This window comes from Sinocyclocheilus anshuiensis, unplaced genomic scaffold, assembly GCF_001515605.1.
Source record: "Sinocyclocheilus anshuiensis isolate Anshui unplaced genomic scaffold, SAMN03320099.WGS_v1.1 scaffold1640, whole genome shotgun sequence".
Classification (NCBI taxonomy): Eukaryota; Metazoa; Chordata; class Actinopteri; order Cypriniformes; family Cyprinidae; genus Sinocyclocheilus; species Sinocyclocheilus anshuiensis.
The window spans coordinates 128,635-140,017 of NW_015555883.1; the positions used below are offsets into that span (position 1 = coordinate 128,635).

At 37.6% G+C, this 11,383-nt stretch overlaps 1 protein-coding gene across 3 annotated transcripts in view; it reads left to right on the plus strand.

Annotated features, from left to right (window-relative positions):
• The window catches only part of LOC107675831 (plasma membrane calcium-transporting ATPase 1-like), a 138,346-nt gene that overhangs the window by 86,455 nt on the left and 40,508 nt on the right, over nt 1–11,383 (plus strand). For all 3 annotated transcript variants that reach the window (XM_016470304.1, XM_016470302.1, XM_016470303.1), the window contains exons 3-5: nt 6,297–6,494; nt 9,403–9,660; nt 10,158–10,283. In XM_016470304.1, the coding sequence (XP_016325790.1) occupies nt 6,297–6,494; nt 9,403–9,660; nt 10,158–10,283 (582 nt within the window). The remainder of the gene's footprint in view (nt 1–6,296; nt 6,495–9,402; nt 9,661–10,157; nt 10,284–11,383) is intronic.

The following is an 11,383-nucleotide window of genomic DNA, read 5'->3' on the forward strand; positions in this document are numbered from 1 at the left end:
GTGTGAATCACAGCATTATTCATGATCATTCACGCCTACTCGCATATACCTTTTCTACACAAAAAGTGTCTTAGAAAATTTAAATCAATATATTGTTTTCTGTGAATGAGTGAGTAATATGATTTTCACATAATTTTGAAGCAAAAACTCTAGACTTCAAGATCCAGTTCTCAAAAGTCTTGTGAACAAATGCTCTGTATGTGTTTTATGGCCTTATTTCAGTGAGTTTAAAATTTTAGTTTTTCACTAAGTATGCATAAACGTTGTTTTCTCAAAAACACAATCTCGTACATACATGCTGCTCACATATTATTGTAGCCCAGTTTGTGCTGATTACAGTGTTACTAACCCTCTATGGTACCGTGTTGCCTACAGGCAACACAACATATTTTAGTTTTTTTAAATAAAATGAGAGACTCATTTAATTGACCAATGCTGTCTCAGGGAAGTAGAAGTCAAATACTAATAAATGAACATGTAAAAAAAGTGGTCACATGACCACATGATCTTCCATTTTGTTTCCACTTTCAGGACATGTGCACATGTCACATGACTCCATATTTTGTCCAATGAAAAGTGCATTTTTTCATACATTTCCGTACACATAATTTCCTACAAAAAATCTTAGTCACCTTCATTGGATAGTAAAGAAGTATTTTCAAAAACTTTGCATAATATTTCATCAAATGTATCATAGGAAATTACAAAAAACTGCATGTTGCCTCAAGGCAACATTGTACCGTAATGGAATCGCATAAGGCCATGCAGGCATACTAGGTTGTATACAAGTATATGATATTTGTGTTCATATTAAGGAAAAGAGTTAGAATTATCTAAATGTATTAGAATTTTTGCATGATTTTGTAATGAATTTTCAAGAATAGTAATTCTCATACTATATCTGCACATATTATGATTTGTCTGTTGAGAAGAATTGCTTCCTCAGTTTTCACAAGCAATGAGGTGTCATTAGTGAAGTAGGAGATTTTGCATGCATGTGCTTGTGTGTGCATGTGCATGCTTGTAAGGATAAAGTGCATATTAGGATAAGGTTATGATTATTTTTCATTTTGTACTTTGAAACAACACTGATTATAATCATAGGAAATTACAAAAAACTGCATGTTGCCAACATTGTACCATAATGGAATCGCATCGCAAAGGCCATGCAGGCATACTAGGTTAGAATACAAGTATATGATATTTGTAAGGAAAGAGTTAGAATTATCTAAATGTATTAGAATTTTTGCATGATTTTGTAATGCATTTGCAAGAATAGTAATTCTCATACTATTTCTGCACATATTATGATTTTTCTGTTGAGAGGAATTGCTTCCTCAGCTTTCACAAGCAATGAGGTGTCATTAGTGAGGAAGGAGATTTTGCATGCACGTGCGTGTGTGTGTATGTGCATGCTTGTAAAGATAAAGTGCATATTAGTATAAGGTTATGATTATTTTTCATTTTTTACTTTGAAACAACACTGATTATAATGTGTTGCTATGATAACAGATATGATAGTTTAGTTATACTTGTTATCCACGATGGTACAGTGTTGCCTGAGAGCAACAGCTGGATATGAAATGTTACTTTTTATTAAATACCAGTTGTGCAATACATTAAAAACTAGATAAATCTGTTTGTTCAAGTGTTTGGTTAAAGAAATTTATGTTTTCAATAAATATATTTATTTTTTCTGCATGAAAATGTCAAATGTTTAAATTTGTCCGTTATGGTACAATGTTGCCTTGAGGCAACAAACTTAAAAAAATAAAAAATAATGAAATTGTTTATTGATATTGTTATAGTGTCCAATTTTAAATAGGAAAAACATCACAAATATTTTTTTCCTCATTGATATATTCCATATCGAATATATAGAGGGATGTATATATATATATATACAGTGGGTACGGAAAGTATTCAGACCCCCTTCAATTTTTCACTCTTTGTTATATTGCAGCCATTTGCTAAAATCATTTAAGTTCATTTTTTTTCCTCATTAATGTACACACAGCACCCCATATTGACAGAAAAACACAGAATTGTTGACATTTTTGCAGATTTATTAAAAAAGAAAAACTGAAATATCACATGGTCCTAAGTATTCAGACCCTTTGCTGTGACACTCATATATTTAACTCAGGTGCTGTCCATTTCTTCTGATCATCCTTGTGATGGTTCTACACCTTCATTTGAGTCCAGCTGTGTTTGATTATACTGATTGGACTTGAATAGGAAAGCCACACACCTGTCTATATAAGACCTTACAGCTCACAGTGCATGTCAGAGCAAATGAGAATCATGAGGTCAAAGGAACTGCCTGAAGAGCTCAGAGACAGAATTGTGGCAAGGCACAGATCTGGCCAAGGTTACAAAAAAATTCTGAATACTTTCCGTACCCACTGTATATATATAAAAAAAAAAATGTACGCAGGTTACAATAAACAGCCTAAGAAAGGAGGACATGGTGTGTTATCCTGGTGTATTTACTGCTAGGCTGTGTGCTTCAGGTTGGTGGTTTTCTGAGAGAATGATGGCCATGTTCAGAGAGAAAGAGAGTTGGTGTATCTGTAGGGGGTGTGACTGGCTCGCCTCCAGACAGCCACAGCCCTTATGCTGTCCATGTGTTCACAATCTCTCTCTCACCTCTGATCCTGGCCAAGAGAGCAAAACAAAATGCAGGATTTTTAAGGTGGAATTCAAGGTCTAAGGTTTGATACAATTTTCTTGCATTTCTTGCATTAAATGAGTCTGGTTGCTAAAATCCAAAACAAATTTTTAAACACATTTTTCATTGAATTGAATCGAAATATTATTACAATGTAAAATAACTATAATTTATTCCAGGCAAAGCTGAATTTTCAGCAATCATTAATCCAGTCTTTAGTCTTCACATGATCCGTCAGAAATTATTCTGATACGCTGATTTGGTGCTCAAGTAAAATTTGTTATTATCAATGCAAGAAATGGCATTTGTTTAAAATTCTATACTTTTGTAACTAATAAATGTTTATTAGTTATATAATTGTAACTAATAAGCTGTCTTTACTGTCACTTTTGTTCAGTTTAATGCATCCTTGCTAAATAAAAGTATTTATTTATTAAAAAAAAAAAAAAAGTCTTGCTGACCCCAAACATTTGAACAGTAGTATAAAACTATGTTAAATGGAACAAAGCTTTTGTATTCTGTTGAGAAATTAACAGCACATCAATTTCAAGTGACTTAAGGATGAGTAAATGAGGACACCATTTTCATTTTTTTTGATGATCTGTCCAGTCACAAATTGGTCAATCTGGCAGTGACTTTGCACAATCTGTGCATCGTAAATTGAAGGATGGAATCCCATAATATAGGCTAGACCAATACCTAGTGATTTATAATGTTCATACCCTTCCGCTCTCTATTTCTGTGTTTGAAGAAGACTTCTACTGCCCAAATTGCCCAAAGCATTTGACGCATCACCATGTTGTCATTTGTGGACATGTCTTGTGACTGCAAATATTTGTCAAACCTCTCTTTCACACTTCTCCATTTCTGTTGCATTTATTGTATATTGATTAAAATACCATATACTTCAAACCAAGGTGAGTAGTGTCGTTTTATGAAGAAAATGAAAGGCTGCCGTATCTGTACATCTTTCCTTCGTGAAGTCATTTGTGTGCCGAATCGGAATGCAGCCTGTTGTGCTTGGTTGTCAGCCCGGCCCTATTAATGATCTCCTCCATTACCATCACAACCGTCTCCCCTCAGCATCCTCTATCAAAGCCTCTGCTTCAGTCACCTTGACACTAGCCCCCCGGCAACAGCCTCCCAGCCATAGATGTGACTGCAGTTGTCTGGAGGCAGTCAGCTCTTGTTAGCCTCTAGCATATAAACACATGAATAATGTTTGGGTGCCTATAGTTGATGATCTCTTGAATGGAGACCTCCATCTGTCAGTCCTTACATCACATTATTACTGTTGATTTTTTTTTCTCTTGCTTTTGATTTAAAGGTATCATGATGGACAATTTCATAATTTCCCCCACTCTACTAGTTTTTTGAGGCCTTAGTGCTCCTCGACTTTCCATCCTTAGGCCACAATGGGACTTTTGTTTACCTGATTTGCCTGACAGACTGCTCTCTTCCAAACTGAAACCATTCTGTTGACAGGGCCAGATGCCGTCTGTGTTGAAGTGAGTCAGGAGTTTTGTGGTAATACACCTGGTTCATGGCCTGATACTGCATCTTTATGTTGACGGGTATGAAAAACAACATCCAGCCTAAATAAAGAACTCAAGATGATGTAGAAGATCCTCGAAATGCTTAAATAAACGCCACGTCGACTTTATATTCCACACGGAGGGCCAGGATGTTTTCGGCCTAATTCCCAATCTCGTAAATGTTGACACGTATACAAATCACTCATGGACCGGCCTGGAATGGACAGTTAGTTCACCAAGAAATAAATGGATTGGGAGAAGTAAAGAGAGGGGGCAATCTCTGGAAAATCTATTCTGACCTTCAGCTTCTTTAGAGTAGAGGGCAAACAGAAAGATTGCTCGATTTCCGAACAGGACCCCGCTGATAGAGAAATAGTTGGTCACAACGATGCTTATGAGCAGGACCGGATGCAATCTGCAGGCTGTTATTACTTTTTTGGTGGGCTGATTTTGAGGGAGAATGGTTTTAAGAATAGTTTTAAACATGGTAAAATGTGCTTAACGCAGCTGAGAGTGCTACACTAAAGGCATAATCAAATTGTCCAACTATTTAATAAATATGTAATGGACTAATCTGTAAAGTAAAAATGAAAATCATCATTTGCTCACCCTCATGTCATTCCAATCTTACATGACGTGCATAATTCTGTGCAACATAAAATATATTTTGAAAAATGTTTTTGTACATTTTGTACAGTGGGGTCCAAAACAACAGATGGACTTTCATAGTGTGGACAAAAACCAGACATTTTTAAAATATCATATCATTAAAAAAAATTAAATCGCACAGGTTTGGAACAACATGAGGGTGAGTAAATGATGACAATTTTCAGTTTTGGATGAACTATCCTTTTAATGAATAAGTCAATAAGGATCATCCTCCACATGGCCAAGCTCTTATTGTATCAATCCTCTGGTTCTTATCTAAAATCTCAGGTGCTAGCTTTCTGTTCTCTATCCCCCTGGAAGCCTTGCTGCAGTGTCAATCATCAACAGGCTGGTCAATCGACAGCTGCGTCTCTGAGGAACAATGCACACACGCTCTCGCCCTCTCCCATGTTCCTCTGTTGCATAATTTATTTAGTGATACTGACAATATTCAGTGTTTTCTCAAAGAACTGCTGCTGGCAGAAAGCAGTCCATCATATCTGATCTGTCTTTTAGCTAAGTCAGGGGAAGAAATCACAAGAATGGACAGATAAAAGAGGAAAAATGACTAACCTTGTTTCAAAATGGTTTCTGTGCAAAATCCATTTAAAGAAATTTCTATTTTGCCTAAACCCTCCCAAACCCCATGTGCTAGTTTCTGGTTGATTAAAGCAAAGGCTAAAACTCATTCAATATTCTGGGCTTATCGGCTACCAGCACTCCCAGCTCTCAACACTGATTAATTGTTCCGCTGCTCCTATAAACCTTGACACACATATCCATGATAATCCACCTGAAACGCAGAAATATCTGACTGCTTTTATTGTGTGTGTGTTAAAATAATAACCCCATGAACGGGTGCATTGGCTATTCCAATCTACCACTGAAAGCACTGATGAAAGTTGACATGGCATGGAGAGCGTTTTAAAATTCATAGGTGCCAGCCAGGCATTCTTAATTGTATCCATATTAAATGATTCCGGGTGTGCAATTAGTTGGCTTGCTGTCCTTGCCACTTCTGAGGTTTTTTTATGACTTTTTGTTTTGAATTTTGCATGCAAAAAAAAAATGGCACTGGCTGCTCATCAGTACATCTTATTCGTCTGCAACCACTATGGTCTAAAAGGCAAACAGGCTACAAATAAGGTGGCACATTGAATGTCAGTTGAAAGAACTTGTTTCAAGTGTGTGATCAATCACTGATTCAAAATACCTCCTTTGAAGGTATCAGAGAGCTAATTTGACTTCATATTGGTAACGCAGTGTATTTATAAAGAGATTTGCCTTGTGTTTAGTAATAGCTCATTAGCATAGAAATGTAGACCTGCTGCATTAATATTAATTCCATTGATTTACAGTAACGTGTATAGTTGAGTCAAATTTCAGAGTCAAAACTATACCTTTTATAAAAAATAATAAATACTGTTTGTTTTTTTCTGCAGGCCTCTCTGGTAACCCTGCTGATTTGGAAAAGCGTCACACGGCGTTCGGTAAAAACTTCATCCCCCCCAAGAAGCCCAAGACCTTTCTGCAGTTGGTATGGGAGGCCCTGCAGGATGTCACCCTCATTATTCTGGAGGTGGCAGCCATTATTTCTCTCGGCCTGTCCTTCTACCACCCACAAGGGGAAGGCAGCGACAGTAAGTAGTTGCTTTAAAAAGTTTTTAATAAGTCTGTTTCAGTATTGTTTGGATTATTTTCCTACACTCAAACTACCTTATAAGATGTAAAAATAACTGAAATCATTAATGCAAAGTAAATGGAAGTATACTAATAATGTTCCTTTTAGTATATTTTATATAGAAATAAAAATATTTCAAAATATATGAAAATATAAATGATAGAAATGTAAAGTTTTAGTATTCATTGAGCATCATAATGGCTGGTAGGAAACTGCAGAACACTCTTAATGCTGTACCAGACAAAGTCAATTTCCATAGTCTGAAGTCTGGTGCTGATTTGGTTCTTCAAGTTAGAGGTCTGTATTCCCGCGGCTCTCCTGCGGGAACCACAGGACCCAACCGGATTTTTTGCACCGTGGGATTAAATTCCCGAATAAAACGCGGTAGCGGTCGGTAACTCTGGTGTAATTTGAATGGGAGCGGGCGGTCTAACAATATCTCGTTCCCGACGTCCATTTAGAGCAGCATATCTGCGCTTTATTCTTATTGACCAGCGGTACAGCTTGCGCTCAGGACTGTTATGCACGCGCTGCACGCATGCTATAACATCACGCGTTTTATTTGCGTGGTCTGTGTGCAGCATGTGCATAACGATGCTCAGAGCAGGCTGTACCTGTGGTAAATATACGGCCCTCAGACAGAACAGGCAGGTTGTCGATGAGTGATGGGCAGAATAAGGATGGAGCAAAGTGTGGATGCGCTGTCCTTGAAGGACGTTCAGCACGGTTTTGTTTATATTTTGCTTAGCCTATCATTTTAAATGAAAGATGTCGTATTTATTTATTTTTCTCTGCGACACTTTTCCTACTGTTGACAAAAAAAATGTCAAACGAATTTAGTATTTTGACAAGACGAATAAAAATAGCTAATAGGCTATTTTTGTACAACCTACATTTTTATTTTTTTTCTCTCTGCGACACTTTTTCCCTATTGTGTTGTCAATGTTAAACGAATTGTATCCTGACAAGACGAATAAAAATAATACCATTTTTGTACAACATTTTTATTTTCTCTGACACTTTTTTTTTCCTACTGTGTTGCATAAAATATTAAACAAATTTTGTGTATTAAGATAATTCATATAAATTCAAGTTAAAGTCAATAAATTCAAGACTCTTGACAAGACGAATAAAATAACATACAATTTTGTGCAGACTACACTTTTATTTGTCAGCCTATCTCTCTTTCTTTCAGTAGCGGAAATTTAAATGCGAGATTCTGGAAATGAGATCTAAATTTAGTGGGAACGGTCGGGAAGAAAATTATTCTAAGCGGACAGCGGGTGAACAAAGAGTGAAATACAGCGGGAGCGGGTGGGCACTTTTATTTGTCAGCCTATCTCTCTTTCTTTCAGTAGCGGAAATTTAAATGCGAGATTCTGGAAATGAGATCTAAATTTAGTGGGAACGGTCGGGAAGAAAATTATTCTAAGCGGACAGCGGGTGAACAAAGAGTGAAATATAGCGGGAGCGGGTGGGTGTGGAATAGAACCTTGCGGGAGCGGGACTAAAACAACAGTCCCGCGCAGACCTCTACTTCAAGTAGCAGATGCTAATATGTTGTTTTGCAGTTTCAGTACAGATGTATTTTCTTTCCATAACAGTCTTGCTTTAGTGACAGAGTTCTGCTAGTTCCTGAAGTGATTGCTTATCTATTATTACTGAAACAAAAATTAAAATGACATTCAACACTAAATTTTAACTATCAAAACTATGATAAAACCACTTATACTAAACTAAAATTAGAAAATGCCAAATACACTACCGTTCAAAAGATTTTTCTAATGGTTTTGAAAGAAGTGTCTTATGCTTACCAAAAGCATTTATTTCATTCAAAATTGTTTAAAAAAAGCAATAATGCAATATATTGTTATTACAAATTAAAATAGCAATAATGCAATATATTATTACAAATTAAAATATTTGTATTCATTTGATTAATTATAATTAATAAATGTAAATTTATTCCTTGATGTCAAAGCTGAATTTTCAGATGAATTTTCTCCAGTCTTCAGTGCCACATGAGCCTTTAGAAATCATTATAATATCTTGATTTAGTGCTCAAGAAGGATTTATTTTTATTATTATCAATGTATAAAACAGATGTGGTGCTTAATACTTGATGGTAACTTTGAAACATTATTTTTCAGGATTCTTTGATGAATATAAAGTTGACAAGAACAGCAACAGAATAACATTATAAATGTCCTGACTGTCACTTTTGATAATAATGCATCCTACCTTAATAAAAGTATTTCTTCTCAAAAGAAAAAAAGAAAAGTTCTAATCCTAAACTTTTGATCCCAAACTTTTTTGAATAGTCTTAGTTAGGTTCAGGTAGCTTTGGATCAGAAGCTCTAATGATCTAAGGAAAGCTTCGGCCTTTTCTTTACTGTCCAGAAACCAGTCTATTGTTTTTCATTTTGATTCCGACTTTATAAGTGACTCACCATTTTGGCGTCTTATATTTTAATAACAGCCTCATTTGGGACTTTTGTTGAGAAGCACAGCTCTGAATACCGGAGAACCTGAATTTGGCTGTGACTGCAGACTCTTCCTATTACCCATATGGCTCAAACCACAAGGATGACCTTAGACAGTCATCAAGTTCTCCAGGAGGAAATTAGGTCAATGAAGCGTAAATCTGTGATAAAACATGTTTCTGGCGAGAGAAAACTTTCCAAAGAGGAGACTCTGATAAAAACATGAGCGTGCAGCAGCTGTTATTGCTTGGACACTTAATGGTCTCTAAAGGTTGTATGAACCTGTTTAAAGGTTACATTTAGTTTAGATTGGCGAGATACAGTTCTTTTGCACAGGATGTTGTAAGTGATTGATTTGCTCTTGGTGTTTTTATGTAATTCCAGACTGTGGCCAAGCATCTGGGGGTGTTGAGGATGAGGGCGAGGCCCAGGCAGGCTGGATCGAAGGTGCTGCCATCTTGTTCTCGGTCATTATCGTTGTGCTGGTGACCGCCTTCAACGATTGGAGTAAAGAAAAGCAGTTCCGTGGGCTGCAGAGCCGCATCGAGCAGGAACAGAAGTTCACGGTCATCCGCAAGGGTCAGGTCATCCAGATCCCAGTGGCTGAAATCGTTGTGGGAGATATTGCACAAATCAAATACGGTGAGAGTTCACGTTTGAGAACAGGAAATACGTTGTAAACCTGTTGATTTATGTCTACAGTGTGACGGAACTAGATGTGAATCCAGTGATCTCTGCCATATTTGTGTTTTATGAGTGCTGCGGCATTTATAAAGCATAGTTTTCTCCCTAGAACCCTTTGCCTTTGTATTAAACCTCAGAGGCAAGTTCCTCATTGAATTCACCAGCGGTTTTGATGGATCATATGTGACTGCCAGTCTTCTCTGAGACACAAAGCATGGCTCATGACTCATGCTTACCAGCTTGCGTGAGTCACTGCGCTGCTGCTCATGGTGCCTGAAATGTGGGCGACGCGTGGGTTGTCCAAGAGCCACAGGAGAGATCTGTCGTCATGGTCGCCAAATCAGCCTCTGCTCCTCTCCTTGCGCTGAATTGCTGAATGTGTCTTTCTCTGTATCTCTTCCTCTCTCTTAAAGTCATCCCACAGTCATTCACCACCCCATGTTCTTTTCCATCAGGTGACCTTCTCCCAGCTGATGGTATCTTGATCCAGGGTAATGACCTGAAGATTGATGAAAGCTCTCTGACTGGGGAGTCCGATCATGTCCGCAAATCTCTGGAGAAGGATCCTATGCTCCTTTCTGGTGAGATAGATTGTCTTTTTTTCCTTGGTTGCATCCCCTTGTTAACGTCTGTTGTAGGGTGCGAAAGGGACCACAATCTAGGATTAAACATGGACAAAAAAAACAAAGTATTAGGATTTTTAGAAAAGGGAAAAAAATTTAGAAGACAGTTGTTTAATGAGATGTCAGCTTGAGCATTTTTTAGACATTTTTCACAAATATATATAATTATCTCACCTAAATGTTTGATCATGGAGTGCATTATTGTTTTTACAATGGGGCAATTACTGCACAATAGCTTACACACAGCACAAGTCTGATTTTGTGAGCTGTGAGGCGACCTTATGTGTGTGCTTTGAGTGTGCATGAGCACACCGCTCTCTTGGAGAGCGCGCGAGTGCTGAATGGTTTAAACACTGGCAAGACTTAAAAAGAAATGCAAATTATAAACTTTAGTGACGATGCAACACTGCCTCAATTGTGCAAGTGACAATTCCTGTGTCAACTGTGCAGCATGCAGCTCGCTTATAGTGCAGACGCGATGTGGGGATTTGAAGCCATTTGTGCATTTTGAGAGGTAAAGGGAGAGAGCGTGTGGTGATTCACTCATGCTGTTTGTGAAATTACGTCTCATAGAAAGTAGGGATGCGTATCGGGCCCGATACTGGTCTCCTGTACTCGTACTCGTTAAAATGCCCAGATACCAAACGCCGATACCACACAGCATGTGATAAGCGCCATATTCAAACAAAGAAACACCAACAACAGAACAACAGACAGCAGAAAGGAGTTAAGGATGTCTACTACGGAGTATATGTATGCAATGAATATAATGTTAAACATTCAGTATTAACACCTGTATAGCTGGTGTGCGCGAGCTGATAAACAAAGCACACTGAGTGGATTGAGCGCGCGGTGGTGCAGATGCGCGAGCTTGTCAAGTGAATATATCTTTCTCACAGACATCACTGGAAAGTTTGTAGTTCGGTCGGATATGTCAAAAACAAGTAAGTAAAACAATGCACAAGTTACTTAACGGTAGGGAGAGAGAGAGAGAGAGAGAGAGAGAGAGAGCGCGCGCACTTCTGTTGTGTGATCTTTGATGTTCACTCACTTAGCAC